This window comes from Anabrus simplex, chromosome X (genome assembly GCF_040414725.1).
Source record: "Anabrus simplex isolate iqAnaSimp1 chromosome X, ASM4041472v1, whole genome shotgun sequence".
In the NCBI taxonomy this organism is placed as follows: domain Eukaryota; kingdom Metazoa; phylum Arthropoda; class Insecta; order Orthoptera; family Tettigoniidae; genus Anabrus; species Anabrus simplex.
Genome location: NC_090279.1, coordinates 195,664,052 through 195,688,551, shown reverse-complemented (window position 1 = coordinate 195,688,551; position 24,500 = coordinate 195,664,052). Strand labels below are relative to the sequence as shown.

The 24,500-nt window shown below is 36.8% G+C and overlaps 1 protein-coding gene across 3 annotated transcripts in view; it reads left to right on the top strand.

The window, feature by feature from the left end:
* Set1 (SET domain containing 1) overlaps window positions 1-23,901 on the top strand; it is a 112,317-nt gene extending 88,416 nt beyond the window's left edge. For all 3 annotated transcript variants that reach the window (XM_067159020.2, XM_067159019.2, XM_067159021.2), the window contains exons 12-15: window positions 3,026-3,147; window positions 6,359-6,544; window positions 14,591-14,848; window positions 22,728-23,901. In XM_067159020.2, the coding sequence (XP_067015121.2) occupies window positions 3,026-3,147; window positions 6,359-6,544; window positions 14,591-14,848; window positions 22,728-22,901 (740 nt within the window). In that variant the 3' untranslated portion in view covers window positions 22,902-23,901. The remainder of the gene's footprint in view (window positions 1-3,025; window positions 3,148-6,358; window positions 6,545-14,590; window positions 14,849-22,727) is intronic.
* The last annotated feature ends 599 nt before the right edge of the window (window positions 23,902-24,500 follow it).

Below are 24,500 nucleotides of genomic sequence, written 5' to 3'. Positions count from 1 at the left end.
TAAAGAACACTGTAATCATCATTATGAAACGAAACATACAATATGTGCAGGACGTGTTATGAAGTGGATAATATCCGCACATGAATGTTACACTGTACATCATTATGAACACACGGTTTCTTCTTGGCACAGCTGACGATAGTAATCTCTTACATCTAAGTAGTCACAAAGCGCCAGTAGGTCCTCCTTCTTTTCTGCACTGATATGATGATGCTCTGAACACGGGGAATCTGTGATGGTGGAGGAAGACCCTACATTTTCTTTGTTTTCTTAAATATCTTGTAGGATACTCAATCGCTATCGAACGACGTTCTGACAGTATTACTTTAGGTTATCGGTTACTCACTCTAATGTGTGAGGCTTTACTGAGCTGCAGCTTGGTAGTATTGATGTACTTGTTGGCGAGAGCTCCAAAGTCAAACCAATCATCTTTACCCATTTTAACTACCTTGAATGATTTTTTTTGGTCTTGCAGATTTAATAACGGCCACTAGCTCATCTGGGATCATGGCTTTCATTACTCTTCCTTTCCTCAATGAGACCGAAGTCTCTGTCACATGTCATGAAACTATGTTCGGACACTAAGAATTGAATTTTAAATCAATAGTATCAAAAGGGTCTTTAGCAACTAAATAAATGGGCGTCATTATCATCCAGTTTTGTTTTGTGACGCGCAGCTGTCACACCATATAACAACGTTTCATTTGTTTATATATCCGGACGTCATCACTTTGAATAAAGAAGATGATATTTCATTACCCCCTCAACCTCCGCTCCCTTCATCCTACAAGCACATGAAACTGTCATTGGTGCCTGAATCACGTATACATTGATTGAAGCAAGCTAGTTGTCATTTGTAAAACCTACTGGAATGTTGCATATCCATACTCACTGTGCAGTACTGGTGGGTAGCTGAGAATCACAGATATCACTTTTCATAAGTGTTTGTATTTTTTCCGCTCGCTCTACATGTAGCTGTAGTTCACTGTTGGCCTTATGTCATTCCAACTCTGAAGACGTGGCTTTCACAGCAGCCTGCAGCTTGTCACAACACTGGCAAGTGTCTGTTCTGGGTTTAGCAATGGAGAGTGTCTTAGAAACAGTCTTGAAGACTCCTCAATAGTATTTGTATGTCACCTTATTGTCTGGATACTTTTCTTTGAATGCAGTAAACATCCGGTGGTAACTTAAATCCGGACAGAGATATTCTTTCTGCAATTTCTTCCTGCCGTAATGACTGCATTCTCAGGGAAAGGAATTTATATGGTTTTTGACCAGATCCTTGTCATTTGTGATGAACTTAACCTTATGCCTGTTTGAGCCTTCACTTTTCCCTCTTCCGTCTTCATAAACCAAAACACCTTTCTTTTCCTTTTCTTGAAGTGTCCAAGCCGCTGATTTGTCACAGCAAAAATGTCCTGGAACGTCTTAGTGCACACATTCACATGCTCACCTCTTCTGTTAGGGACACTGTACCACACTGTCAGTTGTCTCTTACTTTTTGACGGATGGTTGTATGTTCCGTGTCGTCTTCTGTTTACGTTCACAAGTTCCAGTCTATTTACAAGGTATGTGCCTTGCTTATTTTTGCCCAAAGTGTTGGACTGGGTGAACAGACTCTCCCTGAAGATTACGTGATAAATTTCATCTTCGATTCCGTGTGAAATTTAAATTTTGTTTTTTCTTCAATGAAGTATAATTATGTTGAGCATGTATCTGAAGGGAAAACAAAAATACCAAGTGTGGGAACAGGAAAAAGAGTGAATAAATAAAATGCCATAACATGTACTAGCTCACTCTGTTCTGACATTGACTACTATTTTCAGACATTCCATTGTAAATAGTCCACTGATATCAATGATACTTCTCCAGCCAAGCACTCTTTATTCAAATGGAGTGTTAAATTTATTCAAATCAACACCAGTATTAATCACAGGAAGTTTATAAAACTGTCAATTATTTTAAATTCCTTGTAAAATGAAGCTTTTACTGTGTATGTAAACAGATTTTTTTCTCATTAGTTTTATTCATATGAACGTAATTTTTTCTCTGTGTATATCGTATCATTTGTATTAAAAGCTGAAGATGACCTTAACATAGGTCGAATCATCCTTTTGACATAATGATTGTACAAGCCATTTAATTTAAGTGGTGTATATTTTTGTATTCAATAGGTGGGCAATATATGTAAATTCTTGTCAAGAATGTTTAACAGGCATTGAATTTATCACTAATCTCTTTTCCCTTTCAGTAATGTTACCAAGGGGTTCATAATCAAACTTGCAGTACATTTCCAGTACATCAGTATTTGCATAGATAACTGTACTAAGTTCTTTTCTAAGTGGAACTACTCTGTTTTCTGCATGTGGCATTAGAGATACAGGCATTTCAAATTCAAGGGTGTACTTCTCGAGAAATTAGAATATCTTCAGACATGCTTTGTTTGCCGGTCATGCGGCCTATTGAAATGAATCACTAAGCAAGGAGCCAAGGTTTGAGCTACCGAGTTCCTTCACCTTCTTCTGTGACCCTAAACACACTGTGATAACATGTAATTTAAGACCTTTGATATCACCATAGGTGACAGGTAAAGGGATCGCATTGATTCAAATCCCACATCTGGCAAACTATGCATGTTTGAAGATGTTTTGTTTCCTCAAGCAGTGCTTGTCGAATTTGAAAATGATCTTATCCCTGAATTTGCAATATCTATCACATAAATGCTAGGTGGACGGTAGTTCCTTTTAAAAATGCAAAGTTAGTATCATTATGCCATCAAATATTCACACCCTCGAAAAATAATTGAAGTTCAATTATGAACCCCTTGGTAACGTGAAGACAGATTTTCTGTATCTTTAGTGGTTTAAGAGTTATTGGAGGTGAACATTTTGGCTCAACCCATTTGTATATGCTGAAGGGTTATATTTCCTTCCTTAAAGTGTTCTTAAAGTCGTGGGACATACATTTGAGGGTTTCATTTCTGATATGTGCACTAGCTTCCTGTATTTCCTTAACTCCTCAGCACTAACAGACATAGCATCGCCTGCTAAGAAGAGGAAACGTGATGATAGTAGAATTCACAAAACAGGGTGTGCACGAACGGAAGGCTTCTACAAAATAGATGTTAAGGAGAAACTGAAACACAAGGTAAATATGCTCTTTATCCTGCATGTGAACTTTTCTGTTAAATGTAATAGAAAGGCTATTCACGAATTTGCTGAAAACCCTCAGTGAAGGAATAGAGTAAGAGGGGCTATGAAATTGACAATACAAGTGTGAAGTACTCAGTGTAGCTGTATCTTTTGCTTTGTGAATTAATTAAATAGTATGAAGTCTTGGTCCGCTATTTATAAACATGCATGTTATTACTGCAATTTTTATTAGCACAAACGAGGAAACTTGGATTCCTGTTCAGAGTCACCTATTTTGTTAAGCTGTGGACAACCTTCAAAACAAGAACAGACATGCAGCAATGTTCTGATGCCTTGATTGATCTCCTACCTAACATCATTTCAGTCGATGGCTTCAACACACCATGTTCCATTTAAAACTGCAAAAAATAAAAAAATACAGGATGCTATAGCCGTAATTAATGAGCCTTGGCCTGCCAAGCAACTGCTGCTCGTCCCAAAGGCCTGCAGATTACAAGGTGACATATGGTCAGCATGACAAATCCCCTTGGCCGTTATTATTACGGGACTACTATTTTACCATCAGATAACTCCTCAGTTGTTCTCACGTAGGTTGAATGGACCTTGAATCAGCCCTCAGATCCAGGTAAAAAATCCTTGCCCTCAAACCTGGGGTCTCCAGATAAGAGGCAGACTGTGGAAATGGCATTTAAAATTTCTTCAAAAGTTTGCTATTTTGTAAGTACATAAATACAGTAAAGCTTGCTCAAAGTTGAATCGCAAGGGACCAAAATTTTTTCCCAATTAGAAAAGACAGGTTTTTTTTTTTTTCCCCTTAAAAATTTAGACAGTAATTTTAAATATTATGTATTTAGAGCCTACCTGTATCTGCCTACGCATGACGCTCGGCTATCCAGATTGATGTACTTCATACTGTAGTACACTGATTTATTAATAATAATAATAATAATAATAATAATAATTATTATTATTATTATTATTATTATTACTACTACTAGGGCTCGGATGTTTAAGACCAAAAAATAGCCCAAATAAGCAAGCAAATATGACCTCAAAAGTGACAAAATATGACCTTAAAAGTGATGAGATATGATGTAAAATTTACAAAATATGACCCAAAAATGATTAATCTAAATGTGGCCATTTTAAAATAAATTATAAATCTAAATGGCAATTCCTTTGGTACATATTTACCTAAATTCTTTATTCTTACTTTCATATTCATTTTTCTGAATGTACATGTTTAGCAGTTATTCACAGTCTATTGTCCTTGATTCACTTATCAAGCCTTAGCAAATACAGACCTGTAAAGTACTAGGTTTGCTAAAATTATCAGATCACACAACATTTTAAAAGTCAAAACATGTTTGCACCCTGCATTGGTGGCTTGAAATATGAGAAAACTAGAAATCAGTCCATTTTATATATTTAAGTGAAAGGAGGTTGAGGTTCTAATATCTGAACAAAGACAAGTGAGCGATTGCCAGAAATAATTAGCTCACTGCTGCGATGTTTTTCTCAGAATTATTTCTGTCTATACCTGGGAGACCAGGTTGCCGAGTATAGCGGGTGGGGTAAAAAGTGCAGTGAGGTCTATGGCCTTCATTTTATACAGAGGGTATTCCATTTTTATTGACTGCAAATGTGATACCGAGGAGCAGTTTTGTGAACACTAATTCACATTCGGTAAGTTGAAGATGATTTTGCACAGCTACATCTGTCATCAAACCACCAAAATATGACAGAAATATGACGTTTCTACAAAACTAGCTGAAAGTATGACCATGTGACCAAAAATAGCCAAAATATGCATTTCATGACAAATAAAAATCACTTAATAGTGACAATAATCGTGTGATTTACACCAAAATCCAACCAGGCAAGAAAATAGAGACAGAGAAAAAAATATGACTTTTCCTAAACATCCCAGCTCTAATTACATACAGAATGATACACAGTATATCATTTTAAGCACCATCACAACACCATATTTTAGTACTGCATTTCAAAACACTGGATATACACTCCTTAAACTTATTTCCATCATAGTACTCTTGTCACTACTTCTTCCACAGATCAAACAAAGAAACTTGTTTCCTCTTCTTTCTAATTGTATCTTTCCAAATGCAGTCCTGAGCTGAGTACATTAATTCAAGAAGAGTTAGATGTAATGGCAAATTGCTTTGTGTCACAAAAACACTGTGGACCTGTTCGTGGGTTCAGATCTTGATTTGATCTTCATCTTATTGCTCGTCTCTTCCTCTTTCTCGGCCATTCTCGAAATTGAAACTGATTCAGAAAATTGTGGTATGTCGTAAGTTGTTCATCACTGCGAATGAAGTTCTCTGTCTCGCAGGGAACGTTGCTTACACGTTGGATATTGCCAACGCTTTTTCAAATGCTTTGTTTGTTCCACCATCCGCATTATCATTCTCTTCAAACACTTGTATCAGTTTGTCCAAAGAATGGCATTGATCATACCAGCACCAGAAATGCACAAATATTGTACGTAGGACCACATCAGTTCCTAATATTTTGCGCATTGTACAAGTAGATTTTAAAGAATTCTTTCATTTTCCGCTTCGGCGTTGAGAAGATTCTGCAGTATACAAAAGTAAGAAGATTGTAACCCCGTAAGCTTCGCCGGGACCGAGAAAATATTCCTTAGTGGACAAGTTTCCGCTTTATTCAAGTTCTGCTTTGAGCACATTTTAATGTATTATTTTATGGCAAAATGACTGTAACTGTTAAGTTTATGATCATCCTACCAAGTTTGGTTGCATTTGGTCTGGTCCAAACCAAACAGTTACATTGTGAGTTGTCATCTGTAGGATTCATTATGGATTATTGGGTCAATATCAGTCACAGAAAAGATCTTAGAAGATAACAGAATGTCGAGCAGTATTTCATGTTCTACGTTTTGTTCTTTGAAGCTCTTATTTTCTGATTGTTTGCTGTGAGCATCCTGAGGAAGTGATGTTCAATGTTATGTTGTTCTTCTTTGGAAGACTTAGGAGTGCCCAGTGGCTTATGAAATATACCATGGCTTCTGTCCTTTATTTTATTTTTTTCTGCCTTCCACTATCTTTTTTTTTCTGAGTTGAATATCACTTCCTTTTCTTAAACAATCTTCTTCTGAGGAAGTGACCACTTTCTGTATTGTTTATCTTGTGAATGTAATGCTATTTTATTTTCTTAACCAACAGCACCACTTTGGGCAGACGACACAGCAGGCAGGAGGACTGGATTCTAGCGGGGCTGTGGATACTCCCAAGGCACAGGCAGGCAAGATGCAAGCATTATCTAGAGAAGCTCGAAGTAACCAGCGCCGGCTCCTGACAGCGTTCAGTACTGTCACGGATAGTGACTTGCTCAAGTTCAACCAGCTTAAGGTATGTATCATATTGCATCTTTAGTATAATGGTCAATTGGGGATATGCACCTTGAGCCTTCCCAACTTCTTAACTTTTAATTTCAAAAATGTAGTTTAATAGGAGCTTTAACCTCAGAACTGATTCAGGTTCATCAGATCTAATGCTTCAGTAATTTTTCACAATGCATAGAATAAAAGAAAAGTGTTTTTGAAAACATATTGTAATCATAAATTAAACTTGTCATTGCAATTTATAAGTCTCATTCCGTATTGACGGCTATGACTTCACGATAGAAAGAGCTTTGTTTCTTTGTTGGATGGGACAGTGTCTAACTAAGTTAGACATGTTTCAGCTTATTTAAAAGCCATCTTCAGTAGAAAGCTTAAAATGTTACATTTACTGTATACACTAACAAAAAAAAAAACAGAAAATTTGAGCAACACAAATGTGAAACTCTCAGATATTGCACGGCCAATTGATTCCAGCTCCTCCATGAACAGAATATTGACACCTTGGAAGATAGATTTTCCCTTTTAAAAAGGACTAAAAAGTTTTTATTTTAACCAGAGGAATTTAGACGAGAGGACTTTTTGCCTCAACATCAACACCTGTCTTTTAAGTGTCACGCATGATCAATTGTTTTCTTAATTCTACACAATGTACTCAGTGTTTTAGTTGTTAGTGTATATATGTAACGTTTTAAGCTTTCTACTGAGGATGGCTTTTAGATAAGCTGAAACATGTCTAGTTGGACATAGTCCCATCTAACACAGATGGACACTTTTGTACTGAAAAGGAGGATAACATAAAGGTTTTTCTATTGTAAAGTTAACCTTGTCATACATTGATATAAAGCTGGAAGACTGATCTATATAATTTTGATAAGAATAAAGAAATTGCTGTCATTATTTTGAATTTATCATTAAAATAATTTTTTTAAATCATTGACTTTCCTGCACTAAAAAATTATACTTTTCACAAACAATTTGTCTCATAAACATGATACTCATGAAGTTCAAAGTGTCTTTTGACTACCATTTTGTTCAATGCCACCTCATTGTCAACATGAAAGTAATTCCACTTTTGCAGCCAAATAATGGCCTACAATCATCATTTGTTTCTCAAAGGACTTGAAAACGAAAGATAAAACTATCCATAACCAACATGACTTGACATTAATGCCATCTAGTGATTTACAACAAATTCGGACACCGTCTCTCAGTTCTAGGAAATGAACAAACAAATGACAAATCACATCATATGTAGAAAGACAGGAACATGAAAAGTTGCACATAAGGGAATAAACTCAATAGTACGTCAGTATGGGAAGAGGGAGCAACCATAAGTTGAGACGAGGACAAGCATGAAAACAAAAGAAACAAGGACGATATGTACATCTTCATACACTGCCGTCTTCAGAGTGATGAGTTCTCTCCTCATCCTTGTCAGTTCTAACTCAATTTCTTCTCTGCCCCGGATGAGCTCCTTTCTGCTTCCCAGCTTCATGAGGAGGGCTGGCATGGACATTCATTGAGTGGGCCATTGTGACAGATTGTCAATCTTGTGGCCGGTTTCTGGTTCACAGTTACCTGTGAGTTACCTAAATGCACTTGTAACTTTAACTGCGCTATTAACTTTAATGAGTTTCCGGAAACTTAAATCCAAATTCATAAGCCCTGGTAATAAACAGTACAGTTATCGTCATGTTTAGTATCTCTAGTCCTCCAATAGATGTCTCTACACAAATGTTTTTAGGGTTATTTTGGTAATATGTAATTACTTTTACTAGCAGAAGTTTTCTACAATGAAGAATGGTTGGCAAATATGTAGACAGTCATCTCAATCAATCTGATTCAACATGTAATAATCTCTCATAATATGAATATATGTACGATCTAATAATGCAAATATATATTTCCTCTTCTTTCTTATTCACAGTATGCAGACGTCATCTTAAATTTCACCTTGATCGTTGTCGTCAGTATAATTATAAAAATACACAGCAATTACCAAACAGATCACTTTTCCCTGATCTAGAACACAAGCGTAAATGAAAACGTGCAGCACAATTTGTAACCTGTCATTCTGGCACTGATATTCTGCACTGATTATGCGATATCCATTTGTTCTCGTTGAAACTGTTGCAGATTTTTTAGTGCATTGCAGAAAAAAACAAAAACTCCTACTTAAAACACGCATATACTGTTTTTCTCTTCAAGGATGCCGGACATTTACGGCAAGATTGCCGTTTCTTTAGTTTTTCTTCCATATCTCGGTGTCGAGTCTTACGTGCAAAATGTTGCTTAATCCTGCTCGTATCTCTCGGGAACTTGCTCATTTATCATTCTTCTTTGCCATGTAATTTCACTTGATCAGATGCCAAACCATGTAAAAAAAAAAAAAGAATTGCAATTCCGTTTTATTTCTGGACTTTCATCACACAACTTGAACAAAACAAAAGCATTACAAACTGTGATGGGGACCGGTGACCTTCAATGTTAGGCCCCTTAAAACAACAAGCATCTTCATCACCAAACTGTGATCGCCAATAGCCAATAGAAAATATCCATATCACTACATTTTTCATTAGTAGTTCCCTAATGTACTCCTCAAACTGAGAATTTGTAGTTCTTAATAACTGCAACAGACTAGTAATTTGAGATGTTTTACTTACACTGACCATGCAACATGCATGTCCGCTTTTTCCCATCTTTACACACAGTTGTTCCTAGGCATCCCCTTGCTGTTTCTACTACAACATCCCTGTAAGCCACCCATTTTCTTTCTATATCCTGAACCTGCTTATTGTCTGTTGTTCGAAACTTCTCGCTAATCGTATCCATATACACTACTTCTAATTTCCTCATCCTGGAGATTTTCAACCCTTATCCGTCTACAGACAGATTTAACTTTCTCTCTCCTAGGCCTAGAGATACTTAGTTCACTACAGATCAGATAGTAGTTTGTATCATCGAAAAATCCCTGGAAAACCTGTACATTCCTAACAGATTTCCTGAATTCGAAATTGGTTAAGATATAGTTTATTATGGATCTGGTACCGCTACCCTCCCATGTGTAGCGGTGAATAGCCTTATGCTTGAAGAATGTATTCGTAACTGCTAAACCCATACTAGCACAGAAGTCCAGCAAACATTTCCCATTCCTATTATCTTCCATATCATCTCCATATTTACCAATCACCCTTTCGTTACCTTCCAACTCACATTGAAATCACCCATTAACACTTTCCTATCCTTGCTGATGACCCTGACTACAATGTCATTCAATGCGTTATAAAACTTGTCAACTTCATACTCAGCTGCAACCTCACATGGTGAATAACTTAGACTATTCTCCTCCTATTTCCTCCAACTGCCAAATCTCATTGCTCATTTACGTGCCTAACAGAAACAATGTTGTGTGCAATAGTATTCCTGTTGAACAGCCCTACCCCACACTCTGCCCTTCCCTTTTTAACACCCGTCAAGTACACTTTATAATCTCCTATCTCTTCCTCGTTATCTCCCCTTACCCGAATATCACTTACCCTAGCACATCCAGCTGCATGCTCTTTGCTAACCCAGCCAGTTCTACTTTCTTTCTTCCATAAGCCCCATTAATACTGATAGCTCCCTATCGAATTCCATCTTGTTCGCCAAGTTGTTTCCAAGGAGTCCCTCGCCTGTCAAATGGGAGTGGGACTCAGTTACTCCCATAGGTCCGAGGCTTGCTTAAGATGTTCTGAGCTCGGTACCACCAGTGGATTGTATAGTCCTAGCCGCCTCAGCACAAGGAGGGCCATGAGTCAGAATACTTCATGTCCGAGATGCCCACTCTCGTTCCATAGCAACTGGTATCCCGACTCTCAGGGCCACTTACTAGGCCACTCAGCCGTTGCCTGTGGTTCACGAACTAGGACATTACTACAGTAACCCACACCATGAACCATGACCACACAAACCAGTACACAAAAATGAAGCAACATAAAGAGGATCAAAAGTGGGAACGTAGAAGTACATAATTTGTATTATAGTGAAAATAAACTTTCCAAAAGTAAATTTGCCCTTAAAAATAAAAAATAAATTGTTACATTTGAACTATGAGTTAGGTCTCTCCGTCCGTTCATATCACCCGCTATAAATTTTCCAAATTATTTTAATCTGTCAGAATTTATCTGCCCAATTTTGGTTAGTGAAATTTTCATTTTCCTTTGCCACTGTGTTACATGCATCCCTGGTAAAAAATTACAGGTAATAGGAGTAGTAGTTTTATATTTACTACTGTTCAAGCATTGGCTCTGCAGATCTGGAGTTGTAAAGAGGAAAGATGTCTGGAAAGTTGCATTTGAATAGCCTCAAAGATCTATGGGAGAGGGTTAACATACATTCATTAAATAATGTTCAGGTTTTTAAAAATTTACAAAATATCTGATTGACTTTTATCAAATTTTTATGAGATGTGCATATCAATTTTACAGCTAAATAGTATTTGTCCTATTCATACAATTCAGTGAATACAGTATTTAACTGAGAATATGAAGACATAACAACATACTGTATACATGCGAATAATCCCCACAATTTTTTCCGTCAGAATTTGGTGGCAAATTCCTCCTATGCCCATTGGGTGGACCTTATTATTATTAAAAATTTGTGTGGTGGATATTTTTTGCATCCATGTTGGGACAGTGCTCCTGACATACAAAAATCTCATCTTCTGTTGCCAACTCTGTTCCCACCACAACCGAAAAGCATGCTGCATACATACCACATCATTTAAATAGTAGCCTGTGTGTAGGATTGTTGATCAGGCGAGTTGGTCGTGCGGTGAGGGTGCACGCAGCTGTGAGTTTGCATCCAGGAGATAGTGGTTTTGAATCCCACTGTCGGCAGCCCTGGAGATGGTTTTCCGTGGTTTCCCACTTTCACACCAGGCAAATGCTGGGGCTGTACTCTAATTAACCCTTTGGCACTCAGCCTATATGCAGGTGTTTGCTCGAAGACACTCAGACTAATTTTGGGATTTTCCAAAGCAAATTACAAAAATTCAACACGTAAAGAGTTTAACACACATTAAAATAAAATTAATCACACTAATACAGGAAACTATGAACATTTCAGAAATGAATATACCTTGGACGTATTGTTATTGGTTAAGCCCAAAAAAATTATTAAATTTCGAAAATAAATTTTAAAAAATAAATTATTGTTTTCAATGACAGAAAAATTAGACATTGTTGCGTCTTCCTTCTTTACTCTTAGACGTGAATGAAAGAACATTTAATTCTGAATAATTTGATATCAATATGATGTGTGTGCTGCAATTCACTCATGAAGCACTGCACAAAAGTTATTCAGTGTACATGTAACGGTCATCGATGTCAGGGCCTTGCGGTCCGATGCACGGTGAGCAGTTACGACCGTGTCACTTCCCACATAACGGGAATCACTTTCGGCAAAAGAAGGTCATTATTACTGTCTAAATAATCTGAAAATTCAAGGATATCGGCCTCATTCGGCCTTGAATATGGCCTAGCCGTTACTATAAAAAGATGACGCAAGCACGTGCAACAACGAAGTTATGAAAAGGAGTAAAATTGTAGTTTACGAAGTACATCGAACACACGATATACCAAAGAAACGAAATAAACCATAAAGAAAACTCATAGCAAGATCAACTTCTTGTATTCCTAAGCCAATCAAAACAGATCCACGCAATAACAACTTCAAATAAATACAACATAAACATTCACGGTCAACAGATTTCATTTGTCGAAAATAAAAATATTTTGTAGGGCTGGTGGATATATCTGTTGAGTTAAACGCAAATTCGACGCTTTAATGTACCATCACAATCAACTGTTACGATTTAACAGCTACGCAAATGACCAAAATCCGTAAATAAGACAGAGCCGATGTATCGGCGCCGTGAGCGTTTTGGCCATAACCTCTCGCGCCGATAGATCGGCGCGCTGAGTGCGAAAGGGTTAAGGCCACGGCCGGTTCCTTCCAATTCCTAGCCCATTCCTATCCCATCATCGCCATAAGACCTATCTGTGTCGGTGCGACGTAAAGCCACTAACAAAAAAAAAAGAAAGAAAGAAAGAAAAGAAAAGTAGGATGGATGGTGTGCAATCTCATTTTAGGACATTCTCAGCTGAAGACAAGCTGGGCATTATTGGAGAGACAGAGCAAAGTGGTCGTTGTTCTGCAGGAAGAAAGTACAGTATGCTGTGGATGAGAGTTGTGGTATGTGATTCTAGGAAAAATAAAGTGCATCTTGAGCAGACAAACTGTTTATCAGGCATTTTGCAGATGAAAAACTAATTTTCCAGAAATTATATTCAGGGTATGCAAATATGTGACCGAAAGAGACAGTTTGGATGTGGGGCTACGAGTGATGTCCGATTATTGAAAGTTGTAAGTCTAGCTGACGTCTCACATGTGTTTTAGAATGAAATAACTTGCACCATGTCTCCCAGCCAATTAGGAAAAGGATAAATGTGAATTTCCATATATTTGTTATCGGTTTGCATAATAAGAGAAAGTGGTATTTAATTTTGCAAATTCGTAGTACAGACCAGACATCAGGATATTTTGAAATGCTGATGGAACCATACTAACAAAGATTATGATGCAACAACTTGTTTCATAATTTATTGTACTGTGGTATTTACAGTTTTCAGTATAAATATTAACAAAGCCATGCAAACACACAAAAAATTGATTTTCCAAAATTTCCTCTCCTAAAATTAGGGTGTGGAGATCATTCAATGGCAGGCATTATTCACATGTATGTGGTACTCTAGAATTTGTAAGAAATTTCTGCAAGATATTTTCTTAACCATTACCTTTTGTGCCAATTTTTCTCCTTTTTGCACTACTAATTAATTTGAAAGTTAAATTACTAGTATTACAGAAAAGAGCCCAATACATGTTCATACCAATGTTTATCATACAAATCAAATAGATTTCTATTGAAAATTTCATGTAAATATCTTCAATAATTTTTGAGTTGTGATGAAAACAATATGTTAAAAAGATAGTTAAATGGAAAATAAGCATCAAACATGACACACTGAGATGTAGCTGGTGACATACATGGACATTTACTGTTGTAACCAAGGTTGAAGTTTACAAAACACAACTTTTATTGCTTCACTTTATGATATTTACACAAATAACTGAAATTTATTTTGAAGCAAAAAGGAATATTGAATCTTGAGAAAAGTCTGTCTTTATACAATATGTACAGGTTTGCAGTCTTTATATACACTTCTATCTTGAAAAGATAGTCTTTGTAAATTGACACGTTGATAGTCGAGAACTATCTGGCACACTAACATAAATGTTCATGAGAGTCCTTGTTTGTTGAAGTGCCTGAATTCCTAAAAAGCAAGTTCAATTGATTGAAGAAATTCCACCTAGCGAAACTAAGGGAGCTTGCATAGATTAGGGAATGAAAATGGCTTGTAAAAGAATTACGGAACATAGGCAGCGGAAACAGGTAAGGGAGCGGTGACCAGAGGTGAGACCTCGTACTGCCAGAAATTCAGTCCACCTGGTCGAAGCACATTTTCAAGAGGAGTAGCCTCCGTGCTCGACGTAGGGTGTATTCTGGAGCTGGACACCGGGGCAAGTGGGCAAGTGAGCTGGCAGGGAGCTCCTATTTATAGTACACTCGATGGTCAGGCACGCGCACTGAGGGCTGCGCGTCGAAGCTAGCAGAATGATACACAGGCGCGCGTGCCGCTGGCTGGTGGAGCGAGAAAGGGAGCGCCGGACATACGACATTTACAAACATGTCTTTTGAAGTGTTTTTTTTTTTCTCCACCGTATCAAAGAGGAGAATCTACTCTATAAAGAAAAAATCAAGTTGAAAAGTGCAATTTCTTTACCCATAAAGTTGTACTTCCCCCCCTTAAATCATTAAAAACTGAGTCTAAATATCATCAGCTTTGTCTACCTCTGTTGGACTCACCCTCTATGGCCGAGTCCGTTATTCTCCTAGGTAAACCTTTGTTTGCAATACTGTTGCTCTTTAAGTAATAATTGTTGTTCACAGTTCCGCAAGAAGCAGCTGAAGTTTGCCAAGTCTGCGATCCATGACTGGGGATTGTTCGCCATGGAACCAATTGCAGCAGATGAGATGGTTATAGAATATGTGGGCCAGATGATCAGACCTGTGGTGGCAGATCTGAGAGAGAGGCACTACGAGGCAACGGGCATCGGCAGCTCGTACCTCTTCAGGATTGATGTCGACACCATAATCGATGCTACCAAATGTGGCAATCTGGCGAGGTTTATCAACCACAGTTGCAATGTAAGTACTCACTGTCACTAATTCTACAGATGTGCTATTTTTTTGAAACCTGATCAGTTAAAAAAATGTGAGAACTTGACATGAATTCTGCCATGCTAAGGAAAAAGGCAATAAATGCAGAAATAAAAATATGGAGTTTCTGGCATCATTGGAATTATCTCTTACATTCTCCATCATAATACTGCCTTTGCAATGTTTTGACATTTACAGTGACAAAAAGCAGTTAGTAGAAACTGCACTTTAATAAGGCAGTATCCGTAGAAGTACTGCTTTTTAAGGTCATACTTTCATTTCGCGCTTAACATTAACAGAAGGCAGCAAGTACTGGATACAGTGTAAGAATTGTGTTTGCACATCACTACCTCGTCCATTTTATTGTTAGTAATCATTCTATTAAGAAGCTGCACCAGAAATAAATTTACCTGCTTGTTGTATAGTTAATGTGTTAATTTCAGCATCATCCAAAAAGTAGAATGTAATGAGAAGTTTATTAAACTTTGATTGCAATTTTCTCAGTTTTCAAGTTCAGGTAGCTACTGACTTTTCGTTAGCATGGCAGAATACTGGTCTCATTCTCTGCTCACTTTCGATTGGAATTTCAGTTAAAATGTTCATTAGGTTGAAACAAAAGGAGTGTAGTTTCAAACTACTCTAGCTTTAAGTACATATTCTTTGCACGAGTTATAAAAAAAGGAATGCAACTAATTACTTTATGTAGAATTTTTAGCATAATCCAATAAACACTGCATGGAGGTACCATATCGTACTGAACATAATACTGTATTATCTACATTAAAATGTTCTTATGAATAAAACTGTTGTCTTATATGAGTAGACTAACATTTGAAAAGATTAACTTTTCTAAAGGTCTGTTTGTATCGTTTGTCAACTGTATTGTCTTGTGTGATGGTATTTACCACATTTATCACAGCTGAATTCATGATTTTCAATGATGACTTAGTTAGTGGAAGGAAGGATTCGACAGGTTTGGATTTAACCCTTCTGCACTCAGCCTTTATGCAAGGGGTTTGCTCGAAGCAGTTCAAGCTAATTTTTGTGATTTTGAAACCAAATTACAAAAATCAACATGTAAACAGTTTAAAACATATTGAAATCAAATAAATCACACTAATATTGGAATTTATGCGCATTTCAGAATTTAATATACCTTGGACGTAGTATTATTGGTAAAGCAGAATGAAAAAAAACTTTGAAAATAATTCTTGAAAAGTAAAAAATGGTTTTCAATGACAGAAATATCAGACATTATTTTGTCTTCTTTAATCTTAAACCTGTAAGAAAGAATATTTAATTCTGAATAATTTGATATCAGTGTGATTTTTATGCTGCAATTCACTGATGAAGTATGACAAAGGTATTCACTCTACATGTAATTGTCATTGATGTGAGGTTCTTCACTGTCCGATGTACAGTGAGCAGCTGTGACTGTGCGGAAATATTCAGGATTAAAATCATCACTTCCCACATACTGGGTATCACTTTAGACAAAAAAAAAGAAAAAAGCCGCTATTACTATCTAAATTACCTGAAAATTCAAGGATATTGTAATCATTCTGTCTCGAACATCGTCCAACCATTACGAGAAAAAGATGACGCAAGCGCATGCAACAAAGGAGTAAGGAGAAGATGTATAATGATGGTTCAGAAAATACAGCGAACATACGATATACTAACGAAGCCAAATAAACTCTAAACTAAATTGATAGCAAGATCAAATTGTATTCATAAGCCAGCCAAAAACAGATCCACGCATTAACAACTTCAGGCCACCACAACTTAAACATTCATGGTCAACAGATTTCATCTGTCGAAAATAAAAACATTTCTTAGAGCTGGTGTATCTGTTGAGTAAAATGCAAATTAAATGCTTTAAGTTACTGTCATGATCATCTCTTACCATTTAACAGCCACACAAATGACCAAAATCTATAAATAGGACAGTCGATATATCGGCGCCGTGAGCATTCTCGCCATAACCTCATCAGCACATTGAGTGCAAGAGGGTTAAAATCAGCCAAACAAAAAGTGATCGTTGGTGATAAGCAGAGAGCGCAAAGCTGTCAAGCTGAAATAGGATAGCATGACATTAAAACAGTCTAGCATTTTAAATATTTTGTCAACAGACAACAGATTAACCCAAGAAATTAACAGCGGGGTTCAAGCGTTTACCAACTTCTACATTTCTGTCCCGCAGCTTCTGTGGGATGAAAGCTTCCACCCTAAGTGTCATTATATAAATTCTGCCTGCTCATCTTAACCTACGGACTAGAAGCTGCTACCGTGACTAGAAGGGACAACAGTTGGATACAGGCAACAGAGATGAGGTTCGTCAAGTCAAATATACAAAAGACCAGGCAATAAATATTTATTATCATTAATATTTGTGAAAATAAAATGACATTGAGTATGAATTACCTTATTTCAAGATTGGTGAAAAACTTCATTTCCACAGCAAAGCTGACACAAAGCAGACAGCAGGTTAATAATAGCATTTATTTGTAGTAAATATTGTTCTAGTAAAAGTGTTATTTATATCTCTTATTAATTATTGGCCTTGAGTTTAAATGTAGAAGAGTAAAACCAGTCGTAGTAAGGATTTGCAAGAAATTTCCAGACCCACTTGGAAGGTGTAAATACAACCCTGTACACATCTAAAAAATGCTTTAGTTGCAGTGCATATTAGTAAAATGTCCACCGAGCTCGATAGCTGCAGTCGCTTAAGTGCGGCCAGTATCCAGTAATCGGGAGATCGTGGGTTCGAGCCCCACTGTCGGCAGGCCTGAAGATGGTTTTCCGTGGTTTCCCATTTTCACACCAGGCAAATGCCGGGGCTGTACCTTACTTAAGGCCACGGCCGCTTCCTTCCACTTCCTAGGCCTTTCCTATCCCATCGTCGCCATAAGACGTATCTGTGTCGGCGCGACGTAAAACAAATAGCAAAAAGTAAAATGTCCATTAAGAAAACATATGAGGTCTATGTGGTTCCATACACAAATGATAAACCCAAAATCTGGCAGAACTGCCATTGATATGCACATCTCATAAAAATTTGATAAAAGTCAATCAGATATTTTGTAAATTTTTAAAAATCTGAACATTATTTAATGAATGTATGTTAACCCTCTCCCATAGATCTTTGAGGCTATTCAAATGCAACTTTCCAGACATCTTTCCTCTTTACAACTCCAGATCTGCGCTGGGTTATTAATCGCGTCGTACTTTGTGATGTGTGTGGGATGCTAGAGGCCTGTTGACCACTTTGTTGCTACCTGCCCAGTTGTCTTGTTACAAACCAGACCAGTAATCTTTTCACTAGCCTAGTCTTGAAACTAATTCCTAATTTGGCAGCATCGCTTAGCCCACTGTGTCATCGTCCGATCTGCGCCATGTGGGATCTCCAACCTATCGTTTGCGAAAAGTCTACGGAATCCTTACCAAAATACAGGTTATCACCGTAAAATCCACGTATATCATTAATTTGCAATAAGATAACTGACCTTGAAGGTGTTCAAATTACGACGAGATGTAAGGAAAAGTGAAACAAAACGCCAAAAAAGTCGCGGTTTTTATTTTCATTGAGTATATCATGATTGCATCCGCCTCTGTGGTGTAGTGGTTAGCGTGATTAGCTGCCACCCCCGGAGGCCCAGGTTCGATTCCCGGATCTGCCACAAAATTTGAAAATGGTACGAGGGCTGGAACGGGGTCCACTCAGCCTCGGGAGGTCAACTGAGTAGAGGTGGGTTCGATTCCCACCTCAGCTATCCTGGAAGTGGTTTTCCGTGGTTTCCCACTTCTCCTCCAGGCGAATGCCGGGATGGTATCTAACTTAAGGCCACGGCCGCTTCCTTCCCTCTTCCTTGCGTATCCCTTCCAATCTTCCCATCCCTCCACAAGGCCCTGTTCAGCATAGCAGGTGAGGCCGCCTGGGCGGGGTACTGGTCATACTCCCCAGTTGTATACCCCGACCAAGAGAGTGAAGCTCCAGGACACTGCCCTTGAGGCGGTAGAGGTGGGATCCCTCGCTAAGTCCGAGGGGGAAAACCGAACCTGGAGGGTAAACAGATGATGATGATATCATGATTGCAATATTTTGATACCGTTATGTATAGTATGAGCCTGTCCGGCTCCATGGCTAAATGGTTAGCACATGTTGGCCTTCAGTTCAAGGGGTCAAGATCGGGTCGGAGATTTAAACTTTCAATGGTTAATTCCGGCTGTGTCTGTGCGCTGACTTATGCGTTAGGATTGAACGTAGGTAGAGCCATATTTTCATAAGCGCGTAGATCGCCTATCATGCGACAACTCAAAAGATCTGCACCCGGCTAAGGAAGCTACACAGCATTATTATTATTATTATTATTATTATTATTATTATTATTATTTACATGATGAAAAATGTCCAAATACGATACCCATATGTAATTATTTTGCTTTCCCCATATTTTATGTGTCACCCGCTTTTATTGTTTTCCCGCATCTATTGTCATTTTCTCCCTCCCCCTTGAAAAATGGTGCATCGAGGTTTTACTGTATATAGAAGCAAAATAAATATATATTAAAATAACATTTTAAGTGCTTAAATAGGCGTTTACAGGCACTAACAAATGCTTTTTATTCGTCACAATTCGAACTAAAACGAATTTGTTAGTTTACTCTGCACGTAAAGCGATTACAGGAAGAAAAAAGCATTTTAGGAAATTTCCTCAGCTTAGTGGTTAAGTATCATGACAAGAATAATTTGTTTACCATCAGAAAGAAGCACGAGTTAGGACACCAAATACCAGCTGACAAACTAAACAAGGACAAAAGCTTAATTTTCCGCCTGGGAAGAGATTGCGGTTGATGTTTTCAGACCCAGCAAAGATAATGACTCCGGTATCAGTACCTCATTAGAAACACCATCAGACCCTAAATCAACATTCTCTTAAACATCATCTTCTGATAAAGAGAGAGAGGAGGTTCTCTCTATTAAAAGAATAGGAATAAACCAGCCATCTGGACCAGGTGATTTTGTCACTGTTAAATATGCAACAAACAAGAAAATCAGAAAATTCATTGGAAATGTGGAGAGTCAAGTGTCTTCAATAAAATATGAAGTAACCATTCTAGGAAAAAGAAATGTGCAATTCAATGCGTCAGTGAATTTTGTGTTTCCACAAATTAAGACATAGCAGCAATTGGAAAAGAAAAAAGGTGTTGTCAGGAAGTTCTTGTGACAATCGAGGGAAATATTATTTCCTGGATATTGATCATTTTGATTTATGTGATTAATTACAAGTCAATTGTAAATTGTTAGGACCTTCAAACCTACCCATGTACTTGTGCTATTTTTGTGAAATTTAGTACCTTTAAATTCTAAAAAATATAACGAAAATTTTTAAACATAAAATACTGACCGTTTCCTCGTAAGATTTTGACTTTGTATAAAACAGAAAATCATAACATGATTGTTATTATCACTTCTGATGGTATATCACTGATCAGAGAATTTTTTAAAAAGAACCAGTGTGTTGTTGCAAAAAGCAGAGCGGTTCATTTAACACTAGTTTTGGTGTCTGAAAAATTCTGTTAACAAGAATGTTATGCATAAAGGATACAAAAATGTATTTTTATTTACCCATGTTGGGGTACTTGATGTTCTGAAAGAGTCAAGGTTGAATTGGTGATGCGGATGGAATCAGCGCAAACACTCAAAGCCTGTTTTGAAAGAAAGACTTAGAGGCAGACCAAGAGGTGGGTGGATGAAGCAGGTGGAAAAGTACGTGGCTAGTAGGAGCCTGTAAGATACCTGAATTTGTTCAAGATTCACTTTCACACCTCCACATACCAATTTCAGCGATTTATACAGAGCATTGTTGATTCAAAATTCACATGCACAGATCAGTGTCTAAATGTTAATAATCAGTTATGTGGTGAGGACGTTAACATGTATCACCATAATTTAGAACTATACATATCTTAAATAGTGTAATATTTTATGTATTGCTATCTTGATATATATTTTGTTCGTGATACATTTAGCAGCTGAAGATGATCCCAACAGAGAATTGAAACTAGTCCTGCATTTATAATGTACTTTTAAACATAAATACTTAACACTATACAAGTATTGATTAGGTGGAGAACCCCAAACCTACAATTGTGAACTGCTGAACTATCAATACGGGAATGAAATTGATAACATATGGCGGTGCATTCATTACGACAACACATGGGTGACCTAGCCGATTAAAAATATCGGAGGAAGTTAAGCAAACTGCATGACAATTCTGATAAGCGGTTTGCCTACCTAACGTATAGTAGAACACAATTACTACTTGATGGCACAAAAGCTTAGCTGCACACTAAATGAATTTTGTATGCAAACAGGTCCACGTGCTGCAGCGTGAGTAAAAAGGGAGGAATGTTCACTTTGGCGGCTGCTACCGAAGTGTTCACATCACCTCCTGGCAACTAAGTTAATGTGACGAGGCTTCTTTTCTCTCCTAGTAGCGGGCCAATAACCTAGATGTTAGGCCCTTTTAAACAACAAGCATCATCATCATCTCCCAGTAGCACAGCAGTAGTACCCACTCCACTGCCTTCCTTGCCCTCCTTTCCCCTCCAAACTCGCAGCTTTACACAGGTTTGTACCATCAGATAGTAGTCGCTCTCTGTAAGGAAGTCATTCTTTGAGGTGAAGTAGTGCCATTGTTTTAAATAATGCATGTACCCCAGTTTTTCTTCGCTAAATTCTGGGGAAAAAAATTAATGGAGTGTTCGCATATATATGGTACTCGCTCAGCAGTACATGTGATGAAAATCATCTTTTGGTCCGTATTGACTAGTTCTAATTAAAAATAAGATTTAATCCACCTTGTTCAATACACAATGTTAACAAACTTTATTATTTTTTTTTTGCTAGTTGTTTTACGTCGCACCGACACAGATAGGTCTTACGGCGATGAACAAACTTTAAATTTAATACATAATTATCTAAAAGGTAGACATGTTTCAACCCCTTGGGCCATCATCAGTACATACAATTTTATTAACGTTAAAATAAAAACACTTGTGTGAGAAAGTCTCTTCAGAAAATTATTTTTCTCAGCGCGTTCTTCTGTTATGAGAGTTCTTGCGTCTCTCATATTATGATACGTAAACGTCATTAAAATGTTCTTTGGTTTATGTTCTTGAGGAAATTAAACACAAAAGTAAGTAGTGGAAGTTTGTTGGACCTTATATGACTAATAGTCATTATATTTTTGTCAAATGCAGACCAAGGTTGATTTGTAGTTATCAATCTTCTAAGAGGTCTGATGGAACAGCAAGTCTTTGATACACACATATTATTTTACATACTGTCTGTGGAGATAGTATAGTCTTCATGTTGCTACTGTCATGTTTTGGTGTATCTACGAAAAACAAAACTAAAGATTTATTTATGAAAATAGTGACAATGTTAGACAACGCCAACTTGTGCAGGGTCATGGCTGCTAAGGGCTTTATATGGTTGATATTTAAATAAAACAAAGTGCAAAATGAAAGTAAAAGGGATGAACATAGAAAAACATAAAAAAACAAAAATAGAGTTATTTCATCATTTTTGCCAAATTTCACCGATACATTGCCTTAAATTTAAGATATATTAATTGATCATTCCCCCCGAGTTTCATCGAAATCTGTCTGGTCCAATACAGATAATACCCTTGTAAGAACGCTGTACCTAAGACATGGGAATATAACATAAAGTTTTACATTTGTATTGTTTCCTGTAAAAATTTGTAAATGTGGGGTTACCTGGTTGTTGCTCTTAACTCTTCAGTTATTTTGTAATCCTGCTATTGTGTGTAATATATTAATTTTTTCTTTGCAGCCTAATTGTTATGCCAAGATAATTACAATAGAAGGACAAAAGAAAATTGTTATCTATTCGAAGCAACAGATCGGAGTGAATGAGGAGATCACCTACGACTACAAATTCCCCATCGAGGATGAAAAGATACCGTGTTTGTGTGGAAACGCTCAGTGTAGAGGCACCTTGAACTAAATGCTCTTCAATAGTTTTTATACCATGAAGCTATGTTTGTGGAATAGTGTTGTTTTATTAGAAGTACGGGGAGCAATACTGTATTTACCAAAGTGCTGTTGTGCAGAGTTCTTTCTTGCTGAAACCACAGCTGCGTTCATCAAGGGGAAACTGAGAGAGGCCTACAAGGGACATTGTCGGAGTTTGTTCGTACTACATTCCTCTCATGCCACAGACAGTGCAGTGGAACTGAGTGAAATACTTAACCACTGTGGTTCAACAAAACTTATTAATACGACATGAATACGTGTCATGAATGGAATATTGTTAATATGGTGCTTGTAAAACTTTTACATAAAAGAAGATGTTTAGAGGAAAATTAATGAACCCTTCCTCAAGAACTTTTTCTAGCGAGGAAAAAATTAATGACAGTGTTCTTTGCACTTTGTATTATAACAAAGGTGTGCTGGATTTTGTAATTATATGTAGGATATATAATATAATGAAAGATAATGAGTTCTGTCTACCCAATATTATGTTTCTCTCTCATGACTCACTTCATGGTGGAGATAACGAGCAGAATGTGGGAAATTTAATATCAAACTTACGTAGCTGTAGAAAGTCTTAGTATCATTTGTTAAGTTTTATATTCTCTTTCCCATTCTAGCACTCTGTTATGTTGTGACATAAATAAATGGTAACTTACGAACATTTACGTGTAATTTGCTGTGACTTTCAGCTGCAAAAGGTAATATTTTGTATTTACACCTGCATACATGGTTATTACTGGTCATCACTGTTTATTCTTTTTTTTTTCTTTTTTTTTTTTAATTTTGCACATACCATATAATTGTATGTATAATAAAGCTTATTGTAATTGTCAGAAATTTGTTTTAAAATTTGTATTTTAACTTGTGAAGAAGAACAAAAATAGATTATTATTTTAATAGGAAGTTGTTGAGCGGGGAGATGTGTATCTTTTGGAAAATTAATTAGGACCAAAGATCTTAATTAAATGTATTGCAGATAAAGAATTATTTTTACTTTTACAGTAAACTATTTTATTATAATCAAATTCCAAACCCCCACGCTAATTCCAGTTACCTTTTCTGGTCAAATAGAGAACTGACCATTTTTATTGTTAAACCACTTCTAGAATGTTTTCATGCTGATACTGTAAAGAAAAAAAATTTCTGAAACAAATTCTGATGTGGAGATACATGTTACCTAATGGTTTGTTAATTATTAATGTCTTATTGTATTATACGTCCACTAGAGTCGTTACCTAAAATCAGTTTCGTGGTCCGTATCACACTTTAACAGATTCACAACTAAGTCCTTTTTATTTTCCATTTTCTCGATACATTAATTGTTTAAGGCAACTTGCTGGTTAAAAGTGGTACATGTTTCATATATTATTAACATCTTCAGCTACATAACACTGTTTAGATGAAAAATCCATATATTGACAAAGTATCAATGCTTGAGAGGAAGTGTCCTTAAAATTAACATAAGAAGATTAAATAACAACATTAAAAACAAAATACTCAAGAGAAAGTATATAAATTCTTTCTACAATTGAAAGCAGTTGTCAAGGAAACACTTGTTCAATAGTCCATA